Below are 26,424 nucleotides of genomic sequence, written 5' to 3' on the forward strand. Positions count from 1 at the left end.
CGTCCTCTGCACAGTGTGCACCTAAAGCTACCTGAAGACAATTGCTGTTCTGCTCCTTTTCATACCACAAGCAGGCAGCTACAGTATTTACAGTTAGTGTACTGCGTCCTCTGCACAGTGTGCACCTAAAGCTACCTGAAGACAATTGCTGTTGTTCTGATCCTATTAATACCACAGGCAGGCAGCTACAGTATTTACAGTTAGTGTACTGTGTCCTCTGCACAGTGTGCACTTAAAGCTACCTGAAGAAAATTGGTGGTGTTCTTCTGATCCTCTTAGTACCGCAGGCAGCTGTAGTATTTACAAGTTAGTGTAGTGCGTCCTCTGCACAGTGTGCACCTACAAGCTACCTGAAGACAATTGCTGTTGTTCTGCTCCTATTAATACCACAGGCAGGCAGCTACAGTATTTACAGTTAGTGTACTGTGTCCTCTGCACAGTGTGCGCCTAAAGCTACCTGAAGAAAATTGGTAGTGTTCTTCTGATCCTATTAGTACCACAGGCAGGCAGTTGATTCTGCTAGCTGCAGTATCAGTATATATATATATATATATATATAGATATATATATATATATATATATATATATATATATATATATATATATATATATATATCCCAGCTTTGTGCAGCTGCATCTCACTACAGGCCATTAGTATGTCTGGAAGGCCAACAAGGAGAGACAGACAGTCACAAGCCAATAAAAGGGCAAGCAGACTCTGTGTCTAGAGGCAACAGTGCTGGTCATGGAGACGGTGCATCCTCATCAGCACGTGGCCGTGGGACACGCTTGTCCTTTTTTTCTGCAGCTGGCCGCGTTGAGCCGCAACATACGGAAGACTTGGTAGAGTGGATGACCAAGCGGTCCTCATCCTCCTCATCCTCTCTCACCCATGCTCAGTTTACTTTGTATGGCAAACCAGCTGCCAACGCGGCCTCTTCCCTTGGCTCAATGGCATCAGTGACTCTTTCCCTAGCCCCACCATGTCCTCCTGAGTAGTCCCCCGAACTGTTTGACCACAGTGTTGGGTACATGCTCCACAATGATGCCCAGCATTTTGAAGGCTCCGATGATCGTACCAAGCTACAGGAAGGCAGTAACGTGGGCCCAGAGAGAGGGGGTGCACAAGAAGGACAGCAATCTGGCAGTCATGTTCCCCCAGCAGAAGCATACTGCCAGCTTTACTCCAGTGATGAGGAGGGAGGGGATGATGAGGAAGCCACTGACTCCACGTGGGTGCCTGATAGGAGAGAGGAGGAGGCACATCCCCAACGAGGCAGGATGCCCTCCAGGGGCCAGCTTAAGGACAGCACACAGACTGCATCACACCGCAGAGCTCCGCATGTGCAGGGCGCTGCTGTCTCTGCGTGTTATTCCAAAAGTTCTTTGGTGTGGGCCTTTTTTGAGACAAGTGCATCAGATCCCACCGCTGCTATTTGCAACATATGTCTCAAGCGTATCTCGCATGGCCAAAACATCACCCGCTTGGGCACCACATGCTTGACCAGACATATGTCGACCTGCCATGCAATTCGTTGGCAAGCGTACCTAAAAGACCCACACCAAAGAACAAAGCTGACCTCTCCTTGCTTCTCATCAGCTGGGATCTCCAACCCCACTATAACTTCAGTCCTATCTGAAACCTGCACTGAGAGGAATGAAGGTGTAGAATTAGGTGTGTCACAGCCAAGTACGTGCGGGCAATCTGCTATCGGTACACCGATGACAGATTGTACCAGGCAAATTTCCCTGCCCCAGCTGCTGCTGGTGGGCTATGATCAGGGATGCATGCACTGTCCTGTCACCATTTGAGGAGGCGACGAGGATGGTGAGCAGTGACAGTGCATGCGTCAGTGATACTGTCCCACTTGTCCACCTGTTGGAGCACACGCTGCATGGAATAATGGACAGGGCACTTGAGGCAGAACAGAGGGAGGAAGAGGAGGACTTCCTTACCTCTCAAGGCCCCCTTTATCCTTTATCCAGACAGTGTTCCTGTGTCACGTAGGAAGAGGAAGAGGAGGAGGGGGATTGTGTCAGCATGGAGGTGGAGCCTGGCACTCAACATCAGCAGCAGTCTTCAAGGGATCATTTACAGTCCGAAGATACCCATGGACTTGTATGTGGCTGGGAGGAGGTGGCTGCGGATCATGTCGTCCTTAGTGACCCAGAGGACTCTGGACCGAATGCCTCAGCAAACCTACGCTACATGTCCTCCCTGATCCTGCAAAGCCTGCGGAAGGATCCTCATATTCGTGGTATCAAGGGGAGGGATGATTACTGGCTGGCAACCTTCCTTGATCCATGTTACAAGGGTAAGGTTGCGGACCTTATCTTACCATCGCAGAGGGAGCAGAGGGGCCTCTTCGGAAGGCCTTGCAGAAAGGTTTGTGCAACGTGTTTCCAGAGCATGGGAGGTTACAATTTCCTGGTCCTCCTGGACAACGTGTTGCTGAGGCTTTGGCCAGTCACAGAAGGAGCGGTGGAGAAGGTGGCCGTCTGACTGATGCGTTCAGACAATTTTTTAGTCCGCAGCCACAAGGTCTGATCAGTTCCAGCAACCATTGCCAGTGTCTGATTCGCATGGTGCAGGATTACCTAGGGGCAAGATCAGACTTGGACACCTTTCACACTGAAAATCCTCTGGGTTACTGGGTCTTGACGATGGATCACTGGCCAGAGCTTGCACAGTATGCAATTGAGCTAAATACCTGTCCTGCATCCAGCGTTCTTTCGGAAAGCACATTCAGTGCTGCTGGAGGTTTTGCTGACCTTCATAAAAATGAATCAGTCTTGGATCACCAGCTACCAAGCACCTGATGCTGATGTAACCGATTTTTTTTTTTTTTTTAATGTGAGATCCCTTCAAGACTGCCTATGCTGATGCTGAGTAACTATCCTGTTATGCTGAGTCACAATCCTCTTCCTCCTCAATTTTCATGCTGATAGCTTGTAAGAACATTTTTGGCTCTGGGCACCGCCACCAGTGGCCAAGGCCCAATTTTTCTTCCCCTGTTTAACAGGGGCGTGCAATTACAATTTTTGATGCAATACTTTGCAGCAGGGCTCATTCCTGTGCTCCAACTAGAGTATCTGTGAGGGGTTGCAGTATTGTGGCACCAGTGCCCAAGGCCCAATTTTTCAGCCCCTCTTTAACATGGGCGAATAATTACAATTTTTCATGCAATACTTTGCAGCAGGGCTCATTCCTGCACTCCAACTATAGCATCTGTGAGGGGTTGCAGTGTTGTGGCAGCAGTGGCTAAGGTCCAATTTTTCTGCCCCTGTTTAACAGGGGCGTGTAATTACAATTTTTGATGCAATACTTTGCAGCAGAGCTCATTCCTGCACTCCAACTAGAGTATCTGTGAGGGGTTGCAGTGTTGTGGCTCCAGCACCAGTGCCCAAGGCCCAATTTTTCAGCCCATGTTTAACAGGGGCGTGTAATTACAATTTTTGATGCAATACTTTGCAGCAGGGCACATTCCTGCACTCTAACTAGAGTATCTGTGAGGGGTTGCAGTGTTGTGGCACCAGTGCCTAAGGCCCAATTTTTCTGTCCCTGTTCAACAGGGACTTGTAATTACAATTCTTTATATATTTCACAGCAGGGCCTGTTCCAGCGCCCACCAAGAGTAACTGTGAGAACTTACAGTGTTGTGGCACCAGCACCACCACCAAAGGCCCAATTTTTCTACCACTGTTCAACAATGGCATGTAATTACAATTCTTGATCTAATATTTCACAGCAGGGCCCATTCCTGCGCCCACCAAAAGTAACTGTGAGGGCTTACAGTGTTGTGGCAACACCACCACCACCACCACCAAATGCCCAATTTTTCTGCCCCTGTTCAACAGGTGCATGTAATTACAATTCTTGATCTAATATTTCACAGCAGGGCCCGTTCCAGCGCCCACCAAGAGTAACTGTAAGGACTTAGTGTTGTGGCAAATGGGGCCATGGGGCCCTGCTATTTCTAGTTACGCCCCTGTGCATACAGATATGTATATATAAGTAAAAGGCCTGGGCCACGGATGGTAGGGACATGGAGATGGTGGAAAACATAGGATAGCAGAGGGATACTAACAAGTGACAAAATGAAAAAGACAGAGAGGAAAGAGGGGTGGATTGTGATAGTGTAGTGAGATGTGTGATATCAAATAAATAAAAATGAATAAAATAAATAAAGCTGTGTATGAGGTATGCAGATATGCCTAAAGGTAAAAAGTATCAAAAGGTGAAGATGGTAAATACCTTGAATATATGTGGTGAATATCTTGAATATAAGAGTAATGAGACACAGCAGGCAACCTCCACAGCTGTGTGTGTCCTCAATGAAGAGTGAAATTAAAATGCAAGCCATGCCTGACCTCCAATTTAACCCCGGGAGAGCCCAGGAGGCTCCGCCCCCAACACCATGTGTGGATGGCTGACATGTGAGCACAGGAGGCGCCCACTGTCATAGGGAGGCACGCAAATGCAGACACATCCCCCAGCCATCAGATGATATAGTGCGTCCAGCTGCGCTGACGTCCGCAAAATCGCAATCACAGTCCACCTCTTTCACTTCCTTTTCTTTTCTATCTTTGCACCTGTTAGTATCCCTCTGTTATCCTATGTTTCCTACCATCTTCATGTTCCCTACCATCTTCGGGTCCAGGCCTCTCATTTCATGCATCTATATCTTCATGCCAGTACTTATTGATTCTACTTTATTACTTTGGATGCCTGACAAACATACTTATGTTTACAGCCTACACTCTTTATGAACTAACGAGGTCTCTAGGGTTACATCACTACACCTATGCCATGCCTGCTCGCCATTTGGCCCCTGGTGGGGTCCCATCTGACTTCGCCCCCTCAGCTCCCTGGTGAGGCACCTGCTGCCGCTATCTTGGAGCCGCACACCTGTAGCCATGGTCAAGCTCAGTGGTGAGTATGGGGACCCATAACCCCTCCTACCTTGTGCCTTTATAACTAATACTGTATAATACATTTTGCCAACTATATACTTTTTTATCTTAGGTACAATGTTACACACATCCACCCCTGAAGAGCGAGCTGGATCTCGCAATACTAGTCGGGTAGTATGATGCCTGTGTACTATGACTATTATTACATCCATGTACCAATATTTCTTGTTTTATATATCCTTTTTTTTGGCAACTGTTGGTGTTATCTATGCATGTAAACAATTTTACTTGAATAAACCATATACTGTATTTACTACTGTTATGCTTACTGGCGGAAACGGTACCCACTTCATTTAAAGTCCCAGGGCGAATCCTTTGTTTTACTATATGTTATAGGGGTGGAAGTGTGTTACTGGGGACACCAGACCTTTCTCTTTTTTCTTTATAGTGTTGTGGCAACAGCACCACCACCACCACCACCACCAAGGGCCCAATTTTTCTACCACTGTTCAACAATGGCATGTAATCACAATTCTTGATCTAATATTTCACAGCATGGCCTGTTCCTGCACCCACCAAGAGTAACTGTGAGGGATTACAGTGTTGTGGCAACACCAACACCTAAGGCCCCAATTTCTGCTGAGTATATAGGGCAGGCCCCTACTTTCAAACATCTAACTTACAAACGACTCCTACTTGCGAACGGAAGGAGACAACAGGAAATGAGATGAAATCTACCCCTAGAAAGGGAAATTCTCTCCTGTAAGAGTTAATATGGGAAAAATGTGTCTCCACTTCACTGATGCTTTATCACCAATCCTTGTTTCACTAAAAACCCCAAATTTTCAAAAAACATTTGTCATTGGGACAGAAAGTGAGGTAAAATCTTCTGAAGAGGTGCACAGACAGCAAAACAAATGTCACAGGGCTGATAGCCCTTCCCTATGTTTTCCAAAAAGCTTAAAAATAGATTTTTTGGCTGGAGCTACACTTTAAAAATATACCAGTTCAAAATTACAAACAGATTCTACTTAACAACAAACCTACAGTCCCTGTCTTGTTTGCACCGCCTGTATACTGCTGTTCAGAGTATATAGGGCCTGGTGGCCCCACACCTTTCCTTATTTTAATTTGGGTGCGGGGTTCCCCTTAATATCCATACAAGACCCAAAGGGCCTGGTAATGGACTGGGGGGTACCCATGCCGTTTGTCTCACTGATTTTCATCCATATTGCCGGGACCCGACATTACATTAAAGCCGCAAGCAGTTTTAAATGACTTTTATTCTTTTAAAAATGTCATTTTGTGTAGGGACTGTTCTAAGCACGGGAAACACGCACTACTTTATAGGCATACTATAGACATCCCCCAGGTACGATATTTAAAGGAATATTTCACTTTAAGCATCCTTAAAATCACTGCTCCGGAAAAAACGGGTGTTTTTAAAACCCTTTTTAGGACAATAACTTCCATATTAGCCTTTAAAATTAGCACTTTTGATTTCGAACGTTTGAGTCCCATAGACTTTAATAGGGTTCTAAAGTTCGTGCAAACTTTTGGTCCGTTCGCAGGTTCTGGTGCGAACCGAACCGGGAGGGTGTTCAGCTCATCCCTACTGACCACTAATGATCATGTTAGTTGCCTGTAAAGGGGGGTCATTCTTTCTACTACATGGCCACTGCATGTTGGTCGGGCTAAACCAAAGGTCATCACTACTGACCACCTTATACCATAAGGGCAGTTTTATTTCTCCCTTTTTCAATGTGTTTGATAGTGTCGGCACTGCTTTGGCATATTCCAAATGTGCTTTGTTTATTGTGCACTTATAAATGGATAATTTGATAGCATTTATAATTAAGTGTGCAGATATATAGGGGGAATTTATGTTTATGTACTAGTTCATATTCATGCTATGATTAATATGTTTCTTTTTCTTTTTCCCCCTTTCTTTGACATCTGTCAATGGGGTAATTCTGTGGCGCACTACAATGTATATGTGAATCGCATAAATTTAGTATTATTTACAAGAACATTTGTTCCACACAAAGCACCCTACTTTTAATGCAGCTTTAATATTAAATTGGAGTGTGCTTTCATTTATATAAATTTATCTATTTGGTATTTATTCCCGTGTGGACCTTTTTGTAATTTTTTAACAAATTTTTTTCTTTATTTTTCTTAATTTTTCTTAAGTTTTGAACAAACTATTGCGATCATCCAGAATTTTATTGAAATGTCAGAGTTTTTTAATCTTACACGGTTTGTCATCAGCATTTCACACTTCCTGGACCTTTTGAAGGTTAAATATGTAACGGGGGTGGAGCTTTTCTCTTCTTTTTCTTTCTTGCCTTTTACTTTTTGTCAGGTGTTTCAGATGTTTTCAATCACTTACCTGCTATATATTCATGTTGTAACAACCTTCAACTTAGCTATGAATAAGCATCGGTTGATGTGAAACGCGTTAGCAGCTATCCTACACCATCCACTTTTTATGTGACCCATTTGTATTCATTTTTTTGCTACAATAAAGGTGCTTTCTTCACGGAAGTGTGGCCGTCCAGATTTTTCTCCCTTGTTTTCCTACTGACCACCAGTGTAATGAGAATTCTTCCCAATAACCACCAGAGCAACACTGTATTCTTTCCATTGACCACCGGTGTAAGGGGGATATCTCTCATTGACCCCCAATCTGCTAACATTCCATGACAGGGGTTCCCAAGACCTGAACAATATTTTAGTGTAAGTGTGAGTGCAAATATATAAAAATATCATTTTAATATACTGTATCTATAACTGAGTTTTTGGACATTTCCCATTTGGTAACAGCTACTTAAAGAGCTTCTACAAACATAACAGAAAACAAAAAATGATTTCAAAGCTTTATTATTTCAGAGAATGCTGGAAAGGAAGAAAGTAAAAAAGCCAAAAGGCATTATGGAACCAAAAAAAAAGCCAAAAGGCCAATGAAGTAATTTGGCCTTCCGACTGGTTCTTCTCAGTTCTTGAGCTCACTTAGAACCATCTTTACAGTTGTAGCACCTGGGTTGGGTGCCCCAGTGGAAGCCAATGCTGGTCAGGAGGTTGGGGGTGTATCGCCCACTAATGTAGCGCAATACGGCACCCTCAAACAAAGGAAAGTCATTGAAGTTTGTTCCCGATGGTTGCCCGAATTTGAATATTCTTCCACGGCTTGTCACAAAGATCAGCTCATTCACATAAGAGCCGGTTTTCCCTGACACCTGAGTGATGTTTTCACCGCGGAACAGCAAGACCTCGAAAAGAGTACCTATGGAATATCCGTAAAAAGACCCCCAGACATCACCATACTGGAGCTGGATCCTGGAGAGAACAATATGAAGATATTAGAAAAAAGAACCAGCAGTATTGTAATGCTTCCAAGAGCTGTGATGTAATGCTGAAATCAGAGCCTACCATTTCGTGCTCAGTAATGTGTCTGTGTAACCCCTCCAGGTATTTATTACTTCTCACAGAGATCACAGAGGATCCTGCCTAAATTGACCCTACTATGTGCATGTATGAATGTGAGTTAGGAACCTTAGATTGTAAGCTAATTGAGGGCACTGATGTGAATGTATATTATTATTTTTTTTTGCCGCCTGGGGCATGTATGCCCCCTTTTATTAATCAGAAAGGAACAAAAAATCCAACATCAGAACAGTTGCCCACACAGGGGTATCCATTAATGAAAAACAAAGTAAGAGGAATTACGGGTGGAAAGATATATGGGTCTATGAACTGATTAACCTATACTTGGAGCATACTACAGACATCCTGTTCATTAAGGAAATTGTGGACCAGCTACAACAGAGGTTAAGTGACTTTTAGTGTATTGCTATTGCATAAAGATTTTTTGTCAATTTTCTTCAATTATTAAAGGATAGATAGGATTTGAATGTATGTATATTGTAATCTATATGCCTCGTATTGTTTTTTTATCTCTGAATGTAAAAAGCTTCTGTGCACAGCAATCTTGTTCAGTAAAAGCATATAGAAAGGTTTATTTCCTTGGGCTTACTGCAGTAATCAGAGAGCCGATAAAATAAAAATATCTTGTGGTTGGAGGTGGTGATGGTGATGTGGTTGGTGGTGGTGATATGGGTGAAGGTGGTGATGTGGGTGGAGGTTGTGATGGGGTTGGAGGTGGAGATGGTGATGTGGGTGGAGCTGGAGATGTGGTTGGAGGTGGTGACGGTGATGTGGTTGGAGGTGGTGATGTGGGTGGAGATGGTGACATGGTTGGAGTTGGTGACGGTGATATGCTTGGAGATAGTGATGTGGTTGGAGGTGGTGATGTGGGTGGAGATGGTGACGTGGTTGGAGGTGGTGACGGTGATATGCTTGGAGATAGTAATGTGGTTGTAGGTGGTGATGTGGTTGTAGGTGGTGATGGTGCGGAGGAGGAATTACGGGTGGAATGATAGATGGGTTTATGAACTGATGGACTTATCATTGGAGTCTAGTACAGACGTCCTGAGATTTATGAGAAGGGGGAGTCGGCTTTTCCACCAAGTACAGGCCGGTAAAACCAAACTACTAAGACACAAGATTAGGATTATATTTACATTTTCATCAGGTAAGAGAGGACTTTATGAGGAAAAATAATCTTACTAAAGGCTTCAAAATATTTCTTCCATGATAAAGATCAGAGGAGCGCTCAGCCACGTGTTTTCTGAGGTGTATATCAAGGTGTGCTTCTCCCCAGTGTGAGAGCTCTGATGTAGGGCAAAATATGATCCATATAGAAGACATTTCCCGCACTCGGGACAACGATACACCTCAAGGCTTGTGTGGGTTCTCTGATGTTTGAGAAGATAGGACTTCTGTGAAAAACATTTTCCCGCACTCAGGGCAGGAATACAGCTTCTCCTCTGTGTGAGATTATTGATGCCTGATTTTTGTGGATAAAAATTTTCCTCACTCAGGGCCGAAAAAGAGCTTTTCCCGTGTGTAGCATATCTGATGTTTAGTAAGACTGGACTTTCATGAAGGGCATTTTCTACACTAAGAAGCTACAGTATGCATCTGCTCACCTGAGTGAGACCTACAGTGTTTGTTAAGATTGCACTTGCGTGAAAAACATTTCCTGCACTTAGGGCAGGAATACGGCTTCTCACCCCTGTGAGATCTTTGATGTTTATCCAGGTCTGATCTCTGTAGATAACCTTTTCCACACTCAAGACAGGAATACGGCCTTTCACCCATGTGAATTCTCTGGTGTATTTTAGGATGGGAATTCTGTGAAAAACGTTTTCCGCACTCAGAACAGGAATACGGCTTCTCACCCGTGTGAGTCCTATGATGTGCACTAAAATGGGACTTGAGTTTAAAACATTTCCCACACTCAGGGCAGGAATGTTCCTTCTTACCTGCGTGCACTCTTTGCAGTTTAGCAAGGTCTGATTTCAGAGACAAACGTTCCCCACTCTTAGGGCAGGAATTTGCCTGCTCACCTGTGTGAATTCTTTGATGTTTTACAAGGACTGATTTTTTTGTAACACGTTTTCCACACTCAGGACAGGGATATGGCTTTTCACCCGTGTGAGATGTGAAACAACATGGGCCTTCATATAATAAAATTTCCAGCACTCAGAGCAGCAAAATGGCCTCTCACCTGTGTGAATTCTTTGATTTTTTCCAAGATTTGATTTTACAGCAAAACATTTTCCACACTCAGGACAGGGAAATGGCTTCTCCCCTGTGAGAGTTCTTTGATGTAAAATAAAGTCAAATCTTCATGGAAAACCCTTCCCGCACTCGGAGCAGACATGTTTCTTCTCGCTCGTGTTCATTCTCTTATGTTCAGGAGGACAGGACGTCAGTAAAGAACATTTCCCAGATTCCTCCATGTTCTCTCCTGTGATGTTCTCATCTACCATTTTACAACCTGGAGATAAAGTGAGAAGATCCTTTGAGGGTTTCTCCATGGCGTGTCCTGTGCTGATCTCTGTAGGAGTGTCCTCCTCTTTGAATGTCCTCATCATTTCAGCCTCCTCCGTATATTGCTGATCATCCCTCACATACGTCTCTTCTATTTCACCCTCAACTTTTATGTTAATAATATCTTCACAGTGATGATGGTGAGGGATGGTGTGACCTTCCTGTGTGGAATCCAGAGGACGGGGACATCTCTCTGGTGGGTTTCTCTTATTAGGTGGCTCCATCATAATGTAATCGTAGAGATCCTTGTGTCCTTCAGAAAGCTCCTCCATCACACCATACTCCTCATCCTCCTCTTTTATCTCTTCTTCTTTTACCTCAACTTCATCATCTCTCGGGTTTTCACTCTGATGATGGTGAGGGATGGTGTGACCTTCCTGTGTGGAATCCCGTGAATACAGAGGACGGAGACATCTCTCTGGTGGGTTCCTGGTATTAGGTGTCTCCATTGTGACATCCTTGTGTCCTTCTGAAAACTCCTTCATCACTCCATACTCCTCATCCTCCTCTTTATACTCTTTTTTAACAACAGTATTATCAACCCCGGATGACGGCTCCTTAGCTGAAACATGTCGGGTGGACCCCTCACAATCGCCGCTATTTGATATTTGAGCTCTGTTTCGTTCTTCCAAATGTGAGTTTGTTTTTTATTATTTTAATAAACTAGTGTTTTAAAACGTTATTACGCTATGTGAGTTCTGTTTGCTCCTTGCATGGCATATGAAACTACACGTTTGGCTTATGCTGGATTACCTATGGGAGAGGAAGCCGTGCGGACCCCCCCTTTTTCTTTCCACCATCTGTTGATGACATCTGACAAGACACATTTCCCAGAACCAGTGGTTATTATGCTTTTTTGACTTGTCTGGCGTACGCCATTTCAGGTCAATTTTTTCCGGTAAGCCTCCTCTACTCCTGGTGTTGGCTCCGGCACTGATGTACAATCTATGCACACTTGTGGTTTCCCTTCTGCCCACTCGCCAGATTTGGTGTGACTTTGGTGCGACTTCTGCCCACTCGCCAGATTTGGTGCGACTAAAATTCTGTGAATACCATCTGGCCATGCATCACCCCCTTTGAACTCTGATGTTTTCTTCACTATTTTTCTACACATTTTTTATGGACTTTTTAAAGTTTTATGCTTTTTATGTTTGGTGTCTGGCTCATGGAACCAGCACGGGTTTCTACCAATCACTGGCACATCTGATGATTAAGCATTATTGTGTATTTACTTTATATGTGATCAACACTGATTAACTATTTGACACTATTCATTTTATGATCATACATTTTTTGGTAGTATTCACTATTTTTATATGTCTTTATTGTAATACACACGGCTGTGGATGTGATATATAGCGCCACACTTTTGTTTCTTTTGTTTATTTTTCATCCCCGAGGTTTGCACTCTGATGATGGTGAGGGATGGTGTGACATTGCTGTGAGGAATCCCGGGAATACAGAGGATTGGGACGTCTCTGGTGGGTTCCCATTACTGGATCCATCCGTGCTGATCTCTGTAATAGTGTCCTCCTCTATGGATGTCCTCGTGATTCCAGCCTCCTCTGTATATTGCTGATCATCCCTCACATACTCCTCTTCTACTTCACACTCAACTTTTATGTTCATCAGATCTTCACACTCTCCTGTCAGCAGCTCCATCATCTTCTTGGTGACTTCTAGAATCTTCTCCATATTGTGTCTCTCAGGTTTTAGGGAGTCACATAGAGGCACTGTGATGGTCATATGATCACCTGAGTTCAGAAGAGGAAATCTCTCTCTCTCAGCAGGTAGATAATCTCCAGGGTGAGGTTTAGTATCCTCTTGGTTAGGTGAAGCCGGTCCTCCTCCATCCTCATTGGTCATATGGCACTTCTCTTAACTCCTCTGCTGCCAATTCCAGCAAGGTCTCCTCTCCACTTCCTCCTGCCTCATGAATGTATATTATGTAAGTAAAGAGCTGCGTAAATTGACAGCGCCATAGAAGTACCTGAAATAAATATATAAAATCACAGTACTCCCCTTGACAATGCCTTCATCTGCTTTTTTCTCCAGACAGTTGGCACCATCTTTGTTCAGAGATTATCCAGGGCCACAATCTACTTTCTGGAGATGCTGGCTCAGAGATGACACAGTCATGTAAATCCTGGTGTCTATGCAGTTCTTAGCGGTGTTCACAAAGACAGACTAGTTATAGACAAATATAGACACAGTTCAACCCCTGCTGCAGCTTCTCACCTTATCACTTGCTACAAAGTTACAATGTTGCAGTCTGATCACTAGGGGAGAGGAGACTGAGGAATTGCTTCCTCCTGCCTGCAGCAGATTGATGACCTTAGCTCAGCCTAGACAAAATCACCTGACAGGAACTTACATTACAGATTTGTATTATATGTGTATACCTGAAATGTGCTGAAAATGTTGGTGTGATAGACAAGTGATAATCTAAAGGAACTTACCCAACTATATTGCTGGTAGTCTCCCTGATGCGAAAGCCTGTTATTTGCCCGTTCCGTTGTTCCGAAGAGAAAGAGAAAGCTGTACCTCCACCAACTCCAAACTCCCCAGAGAAGGAAGAGCGCCGCGACTGAACTGAAAGGTGCAAGAGAGAAGAGCGGTCAGACAGGGAGGCGTCTCCTACTGGAAATGTGTATATTGTATGTGCATAGAGTTCAGCCACCTATGTGAGATTGCTGTGAAAGCAATTTAAATAGGCACAGCTTACCAAAATGAGATCCCTGCACTCAATGTCTAGGTCTGTACACCTGATGTGCCCATTATGAGAAGTTCCCACCATCCCTGTGCTGAGTTCCTGTGTTTGTACCCCTGTAGTGCCCATTATGAGGGGTTCCCACCATCCCTGTGCTGAGTTCTCAGGTCTGTACACCTGCTGTGCTCATTAAGAGGGGCTCCTGATGACAAAGATTTCAAACAGGGATAATGGTTTTATGTACCTTATGAAGTGATGCATAAAATGTCAGCACTAGATAAATAGTGGGAATAAATCACCATCAGTCATCATCATTAAACCTCCTCATTAACCAATCATCAACAATCACAATCCACTAGTACAATAGATGTATAGGGTGCTGTAATAACCCATACTCACCACTCACCGCTGCTGTGGAGCTCAGCAAGAAGCACACACACAGGAGGGTCAGCATCCTGGTATTTTTAAGTTATCACCCTAGAAGATATGGATTAAATTAATACAATTTACTGTAAACCAAAACCATAATTCATACAACAATTCAGACCTTTACTGGGAGTACCACTTGTTATCTTAGACCAGTCATTCTCAACCAGGGTCCCTTCAGAGGTTGCTAGGGATTCTTTAGTGTGGCTGACTGACCTCCAATCTAACAGAACCCCTATAACATTGGGGCAAATGCCACTTGGCAAAGCCAGCAGCATGACCAAAATTATTTTTTTTTAGCTGTGTGTGTGAGGGTGGCAGTCTGGGCATAAATATAAGGGGTGTATTCTTCCCACTGACCAGTGACCACCAATGTGAGGAACATTCTTCCCACTGACCACCAATGTAAGAAGCATTCTTCCCATTGGCCACCAATATAAAGAGGATTCTTCCCACTGACCACCCATGTAAGGAGCATTTTTCCCAATGACCATCAATGTAAGGGGCATTCTGCGTTAGGATCACCAATGTAAGGAGCATTCTTCTCACTGACCACCAATGTAAGGCGCGTTCTTTCCACATGCCACTAATTTAAGGAGCTTTCTGCTTTCTGACTACCAATGTAAGAAGCATTCTTGTCATTGTCCACCAATGTAAGGAGCATTCTTCCCACTGACCACCAATGTAAAGAGCATTCTGTGTTCTGACCACCAATGTAAAGAGCATTCTTCCCAAAGACCACCAAAGTAAGGAGCATTCTTCCCAAAGACCACCAATGTAAGGAGCATTCTTCTCACTGGCCACCAATGTAAGGAGCATTCTTTCCATTGACCATCAATGTAAGAAGCATTCTTCCCAATTTTGCTTTATTGAAAGTCCTTCAATCAATAAGCATAAAATCAATATAAATATTATACATATTTAAATCAAAAGGAAAATATATATAGCAAAATTTGCTCTCAAACAAAGAATGGCTTAAGGCCCCTTTCACACTGGGGCGGTGGGGGCGTTGGCGGTACAACAGCGCTATTTTTAGCGCTGCTGTACCGTCGTTCTTGCAGCGGTATTCGGCCGCTAGCGGTTCGGTTTTAACCCCCCCTGGCGGCCGAAAAAGGGTTAAATCTGCTCGTACAGCGCGGCTATAGCCGCGGTATTACCGCGGTATAGCCGCGCTGTCCCATTGATTTCAATGGGCAGGAGCGGTGAAGGAGCGGTGGATACACCGCTCCTTCACCGCTCCAAAAAAGCGGTTTGCAGGACTTTTTTCACCGCCCTGCCTGCGCACCGCTACAGTGTGAAAGCCCTCGGGCTTTCACACTGAACAAACAGCGGAGGCTGTTTAGGGGCGGTTTTCAGGCGGTATTTTTAGCGCAATACCGCCTGAAAACCGCTCCAGTGTGAAAGGGGCCTTAGAGCAAAATCAAACATGTCATTACTGGGGGAAAATAATCTTATTCAGAATCACACCACTATACCAGACATCAAACCTGAGAGGTCAAGAAACAAACCCGCACCCATTATGCATGCAGCCCTTCTTCAAAAAGAAGATACTAACCAACAAAACTAAGGGAGTGAAAAGAACAGTAAGAAAAGAGCTCCTCACCCAGAGATGGACAATTCACCAAAGGCAGGTCTGTTATTCCTCTACGCTCCTTATCCAGATCACCCGAGACTCCCTGCCCTTCTCAAGACCCCGAATCTTCCCAACCTCACCCAGAATATCATGCACCACCACCTCAACAGGGAGGACTTTCTTCTGCAGGGTAATCAGGCCCTGTGCATTCCACCTGAAGTAACGGACAACTATGCTAACTAGAAAAAGTGTATCCAAATCAAAAGCCCAGCGAGTCGGGAATGTCTCGTACACCAATTCTACATGACTATGCGATAGAGAAAGGGGAAGCCTAGAGCCCTCCCCACCTTTTTATACAGCTCTATGTTAAAGGGACACTGGAGCAAAAAGTGGTCCATAGACTCCACTTTACCAACACACTCCGGGTCGCTTCAGGTTCCCTTTCACATATAGCCTTCTATGGAAAGTGAGCCAGGCTTGATCCCTAATCTTCAAAGGGATTCTTTTCAAATTGATTAAATGCAACACCTCCCTCATTACGGAGCCTGGGCAATCCCTTAAGGCCAGCTACACACTGAAAGCAGACCCCCAAATCCTCTTCTCCAGAAGATTCCTGGGGAGGGGCTTGATATCCGAAGTATTTTCAGACACGGGAGCTTGCCATGTCAGACACTCAGACTTTTCACTAGCCCGCCATCTTCACAGCATCTCAGAAAAGGCCTGAACCAACATTGAAAAATACCCACTCATCTCGGCAGGGGCTCTCTAGCATATTAGCAAGATTGTACTTTAAAAAAAAAAAGCAGAGAAAAGAAAACTCTTGGGTTGACTATTCCTAGGCCATCTTCCCACATGGATACGTAAGTTACATTGCGTTTGATCAGGTTCAGCCTATTACAGTTGGAAAAAACAGATACAGAAGAAGCTGACATGCTAAATGATTGGAATTAAGTTTTAATCAAGTCAACCCTCTCCCTCAGGGAGACTTTCCATTTCTTCCAGCTTTCTACTTTGGCTTTGGCATCCACCAACCTGCTTTCCCAATTTCATTAACCATAGTCACCAGGACCAAATTTGACGCCCCAAAACACTTTAATTTCCTGCTGGGGCTCTGGGAAGGTATCCGGAAGTTGGAAGATTTCACCCTCTTCACCCATCCAGAAAACTTAATTCTTTTTATGGTTGACTTTAGAGCTTGAAGCCTCAGTGTACTGCTCTATCACAGAGACCACCTCCTGTGCCTCTTCTCTCCCAGAAATAATAACAGACACATCTTTGGCATAGGCCACAACATTCAATGGCGGCACACCAGTAATGCCCAAAGGCACCCTGCACAATGTCCACCCTCTAACCTTCTTACAAAGGGGTCAATTGTGAATGCCTATAGCAGGGGGCTCAGAGGACACCCCTGGCGCACACCAGAGCCAACCTCAAAAGGCGGTCCAACAAGTGGGAAGGTCTCAGCCCCTCTATATAATGTTTTCAGCCAATCTATAAACCAAGTAGCAAATACAGGTACTCATGATTGACTCGATCAAAAGCCTTCGCCTGCTTCAATGCCAGTAAGTACTTTCTCAATCTGGCAGCCCTGCATCGCTCCAAAGCCTCATGGACAGCTGAAACTGCTGAAAAGATACTTCTACCCAGGAGATTTTTTGGTAGCCAGCTTCTCTATAGCATGAACTACCTCATCCGCTGAAATTGGTTCTGTCAAATCCATCAAAGGCACCATTTACCAATCCTGGAGTAGAATCCAGAAAGCTTTCCATCCTGCCCCAACTAAGGTCCTTTCTTTCCAGAAGGTCTGTGTAATTTGGCCTGAGATCCGCAGGATCTCTGATCTAAACTTCACCAAGGAACCCATACTATCCCTCAGGCCTATAACCGTCTTAACTGCTATGCCTTGCTTACAGTTCTGGTAAGGATCAGGAGAGTGATATTTCCAATAAACCCATTCCAGAACCAAGGAAGCAAGCCAGTCGTATTAACACTTCTTCAGAAGAAGTTCAACCTCAGAGATCTCCTCATACGAGACAAGACAATCAAGCTTCCTGTGTAAATGCTGGTAGGCAATGTACATACCAAGCTGCTTCTTCTTTCCTATGGCCTTGAAAAGTCCAATTGCCCTTTGTTTCACAAGCTCCCACCACTGTGACTAATGCCGCGTACACACGAGCAGACTTTGCCCGGCGGACTTTTCGACGGACTTTACGACGAACTTTCTGAATGAACGGACTTGCCTACACACAAAGTCCGTCGAATTCGTACATGATGACGTACGACCGGACTAAAATAAGGAAGTTCATAGCCAGTAACCAATAGCTGCCCTAGCGTGGCTTTTTGTCCGTCGAACTAGCATACAGACGAGTGGACTTTTCGACCGGACTCGAGTCCGTCGGATAGATTTGAAACATGTTTCAAATCTAAGTCCCTCCAACTTTTGAGAAAACAAAGTCCGCTGGAGCCCACACACGATCAAATTGTCCGACGAAATCCTGTCCGCCGGGCAAAGTCTGCCGTAAAGTCTGCTCGTGTGTACGCGGCATAAGACATTTAAGACCATGCATCTCCCCATTTCTACCTGAATTACCTGTTGGCACGTTACCTTATCATTTTTTAAAAGGACCTCAACTCCGCTGCAGGGCTCAGCCGCAAGAGACCAAAAGGAGGGACCGCATCTCCACTCCTTTTGCTAGATGGACATCAGCCAAAGTATTGAGCCAGGTCTCTTGCAAAAATAAAATCTCAGCATCAAACTCGCTAAACAAAACTAAGGCAATATCACATGCTCTTACAGATTTAATGTTGGCAACATTAATCATTGCCATCTTTATTGGAGTGGGAACTGCTATCAGGATGATTGGGGTAGTCATTTCTTAATCTCTACCACACTCATCACCCGAAACAGCACTCTTCAGATTACGTGACTCCCCCTCATCCATAGATAATAAAGAAGTAGACAAATCAGATACCAACTCATCCCCTGATAGAACCGAAAATGTGTTGTCAAGAGGAACCACTCCTGGGTCCCCATTCTGAGGAAGAAATTACCATTTTACTCATCATTCACTTCTTTTTTTTTTTCTTCTTAATCCCCTAAACCCACCCTTCATCAGCTGAATCCCCCTTTGTTGAAGGACAGGAACTGGAAGCTAAGTAGGCTAAGAGAGAAGATCCACTAAATCCCCCCCCCCCCCCCCCCACACATCACTAGGAGAAACAGAATCTGACACAACAGATGTAACAGACACAGGAGGGACAACAAAAGTTTCCTCCCTAACTTCAGCAGCCTCACCCTTTTTATCAAAATTGCAGCTCAGCCTCCAATCCTGACAAGTTATGTAGTGCCTCTGGCCACTAACTATATGGCTGACCCAGCTTGTGGCACAAATTGCACTGAATTTGGGTGTAATCTTTGACCAAATGGTCTAAATCCTGGCACAGTGAGCACTTCTTGCGGGTGCAGGACAATGCAAAGTGCCCTTTCTTTCCACACTTATTACAAACTTTAGGCTGACCCTGGCAGACAATGGTCAGCCTATCCCTTCCCGGACAGGTACTAAACTACATTGCCCAGCACCCTCAATTTCAGTGACACTGTCCAGGCCCCTGTCCATATCCCATGCTCATCAAGGACCTTCCACTGTGGAGTGAGGACGTATATCAGGGTAGCCACACTACCAAATCAACCTCTGGTATCGATTTGTTACGCACCAGCATTGTCACCGATTTTATCAAAGGCTGCCTTACCACTCCACTGCTGAAGACCCTTACACCTCTTATATCTCTCTCAAAAAACATTTGTCCCTCATTTTGGTCTGATCTATACAGTTGTATACAAAATGCACTTTTTATCTACCAAAAAGTGTTTCCCAGTGCTAAACCTTTCATCCAATTTCTAAATGTCTGCATTTGTAAATTTTAAAAGCCAATATAAAGGAATAGTAGTGGTAAAAAAAGCACTTGTGGATTTAATTAACCTTTTTATTTGTTAATTCTCCTTTAAGGGGGTGTGACAGGGGGCGTACGTTTGCTAGTAGGTGTCCCTCATTCCCATCTCAAAATGTTGGGAGGTATACCATTCACATTTCTCTGATGGTCTGGTGACACCTGTCAGGGGCTTTCTCTCCATGTCTGCACAGGGTTTCTCCACAGCAGAAAGTTCCACAGGCAACATCCATCACAGCCGGTGGGTCAGACATGTTGGAAGGCAGCATGGTGTACTGAGATTTCTCCACTTGCACTGGTTTAGCTGGTTTGTATCTCCTCTGCTCATCCTCTTTAGGAACTTCTGAGGGATCATCAGAAAAGACAAAACTGCCTGCCCTCAGGGGTGACTCCATCTGCTGGATGAACTTTATGGTGCGTGCTCACTCTCAACCCCATGGCTGCTTTCCGCTAGCGATTCCCAGCCCTGACATGTGGAGAAAGGCGCAGAGGCAGATGGAGCCGGGTTGTCTGTTACCTGAGGCTGCTGATCCACGGAAGTTGCTGATGTCTGGCTGGACATCTCCTCTCATTATCAAACTTTTTGGTAAAAGCATCACTTCTGGATGTTCACTTTTCCAATAATAAAGATTATTTCTTTATCTTTTCTTCCATTTGTTGTAACGTTGTAATGGCTAAACAATTCTTACTCCAGGCCTGGCAGTATTTGGCCCTGAAGCATTTGTGTTCAGCTTTCAATCCTTTAAGCTTCTCCTCGGCTCTTTCAATCACCTGAAAACTATCAATAATCTTCTGTCTGAAGACATCCACATTCTTGACCCACACAGTCAGGACCTCCACCTTCTCCTCAGCTCCTTCAATGTGTCTTCCTCCTTCTCCCATTGACCACCAATGTGAGGAGTAGGGTTGAACTTGATGTTCGAGTCAAACTTAAGTCGAACGTGCTAAAATGGGAAATTGAGGGAGGGGAATTTGTGCTGGGGGGATTTGAGGGCTAGAGGATTTGTACTAGGAAGGGGAAAAAATGTTTCTTTGGGGAGGGATTTGTGCTGGGGGGGGGGGCAAAGATATGTGCTGGGAAAGAGGGAATTTCAGTAGGGAGGTAGAACTGTACTGGGAGGAGGGGGAATATATGCTTATGGGGTAAGCATGCAGATTAGTGCTCGATTGTTTTGAAGTGGGGGATTTGTGCTGACACATAATGATCATACATCATTGAGTGGTGGGGTCACAATTTGGCATGTTCGCTCTGGGCTCTGGATGACCTTGTCCCGGCACTGCCTGATACTGTCCCCAACATATATACAAAGCCAATCTTCACATGGACCTTTTGATCCAGCCTTTTCAAACCATGGTTCCATGGATCCCCAGGGTTCCTCCAGAGGTTTCTAGGGGTTCCTAGTGGTTGTATCTTCTTCCGGACACATTTCCTGTGTTAATGTGACAGTGCTGCTCCTCCGTAGATACAGTATGTAAGTGAGTGTTGTCACCCTAGGACAGGAAGTATATTACTGGAAGGATCATTTTTTTTTGGGTGTAGGTGCACGTTAATTATGAGGAAACAATGATTGTAGTGAAGCACAGGTAAGTGCTACAGCAGGACTCTTCATAAATATGGTAAATACCGTATGTACAATGTAAAAGTTACATTTAAAAGAACATGACAAAAATGACTCCTAACTTGCTAATGATAGAATGTTGTTTCATTATAATGAATCATCTTTGCACCACCACAGTGGCCTCATGTGCTTACATTGGGGGTGGTCAACCTACTTAATATAAGGGAATCAAGCAACCAGGAAAGTAGTAATGCTGGAGACTGCAGGCATGCAACAGGAGATTGTCAGAGACTGCAGACATGTAACAAGAGATGGTCAAAGATACAGAAATACTACATGAAAAAGTCAGAGACTGCAGACTTGAAGCAGTATTTTATCAGAGACTGGAGAACTTTTTCAGGAGACATTTGGACTGGATACACATCACAGTAGACTTATAGAGATCACTTCTTTTACAGCACCTTTCACTAGTCAGTGCTCAAACATTTGTGCTCCCTACACTCCCCTCCATTAACCACTTCCGGACTTTCATTATACATCGGTACTTTGAAGGAGGATATTGTTGTTATGGCAGTATTACCCAGTATCCTAGTCTTCAGTGGGCTTTCCAGTTTAAGATAAAAGTGGTCTCTGCGGCAGATTCGCCACAAGATCACTTTTATCGGTGGCGGGAGAGGGGCCCCCCCTCCCGCTGCGATCCATTGCCCTCTGCCGCTTACCTGAGCAGTCGGCAGCGTCGGAGGCGATCACGTCTGTCCCCTGCCTGGGTATGGAGACCAGTGAGGGGAAGATGGCCCCCACCCGTCTCCATATCACTGCAGGGCTGAAGCGACATCAAAACGTCACTTCTGGCAATTTTTTTTTTCATTTTTGCATTTTAATGTAAATATGAGATCTGAGGTCGTTTTGACCCCAGATCTCATATTTAACAGGTCCTGTCATGCTTTTTTCTATTACAAGGGATGTTTACATTCTTTGTAATAAGAATAAAAGTGACACATTTTTTTTTAAACAGTGTAAAAATGTAAAAAAAGGTAAAATAAATAAGAAAAAAAAAGTAAACGATCCCTTTCCCGACGAGCTCCCGTGCAGAAGCGAATGCATACGTGACTAGCGCCTGCATATGAAAAAGGTGTTCAAACCACACATGTGAGGTATCGCTGCGATCAGTAGAGCGAGAGCAATAATTCTAGCCCTATACCTCCTCTGTAACTTAAAACATACAACCTGTAGAATTTTTTAAACGTCACCTATGGAGATTTTTAAGGGTAAAAGTTTGTTGCCATTTCACAAGCAGGCGCAATTTTGAAGCGTGACATGTTGGGTATCAATTTACTCAACGTAACATTATCTTTCACAATATAAAAAAAAATTGGGCTAACTTTACTGTTATCCTTTTTTTTAATTTAAAAAATATAAATTTTTTCCAAAAAAAGTGCGTTTGCAATGCCGCGTACACACGGTCGGACTTTTCAGCTACAAAAGTCCGACAGACTTTCGACGGACTTTTGGCGGACTTTCAACAGACTTTCTAACGACCGGACTTGCCTACACACGATCACACCAAAGTCCGACGGATTCCTACGTGATGACGTACACCGGACTAAAATAAGGAAGTTGATAGCCAGTAGCCAATAGCTGCTCTAGCGTGGGTTTTTGTCCGTCGGACTAGCATACAGACAAGCGGATTTCTGGGTCCGGAGGAGTTACGTCATAAAGATTTGAAGCATGTTCCAAATCTAAAGTCCGTCAGATTTGCAACTGGAAAAGTCCGCTGAAGGTCCGGTGAAGCCCACACACGATCGGATTGTCCGCCGGATTTGGTCCGTCGGCGTCCGTGGGACAAGTCTGACCGTGTGTACGCGGCATAAGACCGCTGCGCAAATACAGTGTGACAGAAAGTATTGCAACAACCGCCATTTTATTCTCTAGCGTGTTAGAAAAAAAAATGTATAATGTTTGTGGGTTCTTAGTAATTTTCTAGCAAAAAAAAAACTGTTTTTAACTTGTAAACAACAAATCTCAAAAAGAGGCTCGGTCCTTAAGTAGTTAGTAATGACTTGTTTCACACTTTATTTCTCTCGGGAAGATCCATTATAAAAGATCAGAGGAAAAAACATAATAAGAGAAAATAATGGAGAGCACAGAAGAAAGTGAGAAATAAACCAAATAATGTCGCCAGCAGAAGTAAGTCTGATGCCGCATACACACAAACGGATTTTCCGTCAGAAAAATCTTGGATGGTTTTTCCAACGGAATTCCGCTCAAGCTTGGCTTGCATACACACGGTCACACAAAAGTTTGCTGAACTTTCAACCGACAAGAACGCGGTGACGTACAACACTACGAGAAAATGCATCCGAGCATGCGTCGAATTGTTTCCGTGCATGCGTAGGAATTTTGCGCGTCAGAATTGCTACAGACGATTGCATTTTTCGGATAGGAACTTTTTCCGTATGTCCTCCTATAAATTATTAAAGTCCTGTCCTTGTATGCCCTCCTATATATTTTAATAGTCCTTGTATGTCCTCCTATATATTATAATAATAACCCTGTCCTTCTATGTCCTCCTATATGTAAGAGCCCTGTCCTTCCCTGTATATTCTCCTATATATTATAATAGTCCTGTCCTTGTATGTCCTCCTATGTATTATAATAGTCCTGTCCTTGTATGTCCTTCTATATATTATCATAGCCCTGTCCTTGTATGTCTCTATCACTCACCTGTCCTCACTTGCTCACTGGATGCACTAATCTCCCTTTCTACATATATATATATATTCAGAAGAAGTGAATGATATCATATAATAACCCAATTCTTGTATTATGATGTATGATGGGCATCTGAAAAGAATATAAAAAGGTAATGTGCAACTTTTATTGAGCCTTGATTGTTATATTACAGGCGAAGTCCAGCCAAAGGTGGTTTGGCTTTACTTCTCCTGTGGATCACAGGAGTGCAGTTTGTTCTGCACTCCTGTGGCCCGTTTTTAGGAGAGAGCGGGCTGAAGCTGATGACATCGAGCTGGTCCAGGCTTGGTAGGGTTATGACCAGATGGTCTCGATCCGCCCACATGCCTGGACCTGCACCGGCTAACCCTCTCAGTGATCCACTGAGAGCCTGAGCCAGCCACTCCTGCCCCCTCCACAGCCCGCCGCTCCAGTGAGTGACCGGCATTCACCAGCTCTCTGCTCAGGGAGTCCTGAGAACCGAGCGATTAGAGGTGTTTGATCGCTCTGTTCTCAGTGTTAGAGCTGCATCCAGCTAGGAGTAAGTATGAATCTGAAAAAAAAAACCCACTTTTCTTTTAAACATATTTTGCCCCATCAATGTAAGGGGCATTTTTCTCACTGACCACCAATGTAAGGAAAAAATTCTTCCCACTGACCACCAATGTAAGCAGCATTCTTCCCACTGACCACCAATGTAAGGAACATTCTTCTCACTGACCACCAATGTAAGGAACATTCTTCCCACTGACCACCAATGTAAGATACATTCTTCCCACTGACCACCAAAGTAAGGAGTATTCTTCCCACTGACCACCAATGTAAGGAGCATTCTTCTCACTGATCACCAATGTAAGGAACATTCTTCCCACTGACCACCAAAGTAAGGAGTATTCTTCCCATTGACCACCAATGTAAGGTACATTCTTCCCACTGACCACCAAAGGATGGAAGCACCCTCTTGGAAAATGTTCATTCAATTGTTTAATTGTGTAGAAAAATAAATAATTACAGACGTGCCTCAAAACTATTTTCATTTAACATTCCAGCCCTCTGACTTTAAGAAACAGTTAAATAAAAGAAAAAAAACTGTAGTCCCTTACAGCTATTTTTGCAGATCAAGCAGAGGAAAAAATATTATAAAAAAATATGAGGGAGGGGAGATGACAGTCATTAAATCTTCAATAAATGCACAAGCTTATATTGAGATTTTGGACACTTTTCTTATTCCATCAGTTGAAAAGATGTTTGGTGATGATGACATCATTTTTCAGGATGAAATCTGATGCAGATGTTTGTTTTATAACTACAAAGTTCATGGTGATTCCATAATATTTTCCTCAGAATTGGGTGATTCCAAATTTTTTTCCTGCTTCATCTGCAAAAACAGTTGCAACTGACTACAAGTGTTTCTGAAAGCCAGAAGGTTGGAATGTTAAATGAAAATAGTTTTCAGGCACGTCTGTAAATAGTTTTTTTTACACAATTAAACAATTGAATAAACATTTTCCAAGTGTGGTGATTTCATACTTTTGGGGGTTATATATATATATATATATATATATATATATATATATATATATATATATATATATATTATAATAGCCTGTATGTCCTCATATATATTATGATAGTCCTGTCCTTGTATGTCCTCCTATATATTATAATAGCCCTGTACTTGTATGTCCTCCTATATATTATAATAATAACCCTGTCCTTGTATGTCCTCCTATATATAATAACCCTGTCCTTCTATGTCCTCCTATATATTATAAGAGCCCTGTCCCTCCCTGTATATTCTATAATAGTCCTGTCCTTGTATGTCCTTCTATATATTATAATAGCCCTCTCCTTGTATGTCCTCCTATATATTATAATAGCCCTGTACTTGTATGACCTCCTATATATTATGATAGTCCTGTATGACCTCCTATATATTATGAGAGTCCTGTCCTTGTATGTCCTCCTATATATTATAAGAGCTCTGTCCCTCCCTGTATATTCTCCTATATATTATAATAGTCCTGTCCTTGTATGTCCTTCTATATATTATAATAGTCCTGTCCTTGTATGTCCTCCTATGTATTATCATAGCCCCTTGTCTCTATCACTCACCTGTCCTCACTTGCTCACTGGATGTACTAATGACTAATCTCCCTTTCTACATATATATATATCACACCTGATTGCCATCTGTTGTATGGACAATAATTCAGAAAAAGTGAATGATATCATATAATAACCCAATTCTTGTATTATGATGTATGATGGGCATCTGAAAAGAATATAAAAAGGTAATGTGCAACTTTTATTGAGCCTTGATTGTTATATTACAGGCGAAGTCCAGCCAAAGGTGCTTTGGCTGTACTTCTCCTGTGGATCACAGGAGTGCAGTTTGTTCTGCACTCCTGTGACCCGTTTTCAGGAGAGAGCAGGCTGATGCTGACGACATCGAGCTGGTCCAGGCTTGGTAGGGTCATGACCAGATGGTCTCGATCCGCCCACATGCCTGGACCTGCACCGGCTAACCCTCTCAGTGATCCACTGAGAGCCTGAGCCAGCCGCTCCTGCCCCCTCCACAGCCCGCCGCTCCAGTGAGTGACCGG

General features: G+C 43.7%; 1 protein-coding gene and 1 pseudogene across 2 annotated transcripts; both read right to left on the reverse strand.

Annotated features, from left to right (window-relative positions):
• Positions 1–7,780: 7,780 nt before the first annotated feature.
• Positions 7,781–26,001, reverse strand: LOC141148459 (zymogen granule membrane protein 16-like). Of its 2 annotated transcripts, none has more exons than XM_073635949.1 (4): positions 25,934–26,001; positions 13,982–14,059; positions 13,332–13,464; positions 7,781–8,253 (listed from the first exon to the last, which is right to left on the reverse strand). In XM_073635949.1, the coding sequence occupies exons 2-4, from the start codon at positions 14,034–14,036 to the stop codon at positions 7,923–7,925; spliced, it is 519 nt and encodes a 172-aa protein (XP_073492050.1). In that variant the 5' UTR covers positions 14,037–14,059; positions 25,934–26,001; the 3' UTR covers positions 7,781–7,922. The 2 variants fall into 2 exon arrangements, with proteins under 2 accessions (XP_073492050.1, XP_073492051.1); XM_073635950.1 differs by lacking the exon at positions 25,934–26,001 and adding an exon at positions 23,813–23,855.
• LOC141147356 (uncharacterized) lies at positions 9,552–11,371 on the reverse strand (annotated as a pseudogene).
• Positions 26,002–26,424: the final 423 nt, after the last annotated feature.

The sequence above is a fragment of the Aquarana catesbeiana genome, linkage group LG06, assembly GCF_042186555.1.
Source record: "Aquarana catesbeiana isolate 2022-GZ linkage group LG06, ASM4218655v1, whole genome shotgun sequence".
In the NCBI taxonomy this organism is placed as follows: Eukaryota; Metazoa; Chordata; class Amphibia; order Anura; family Ranidae; genus Aquarana; species Aquarana catesbeiana.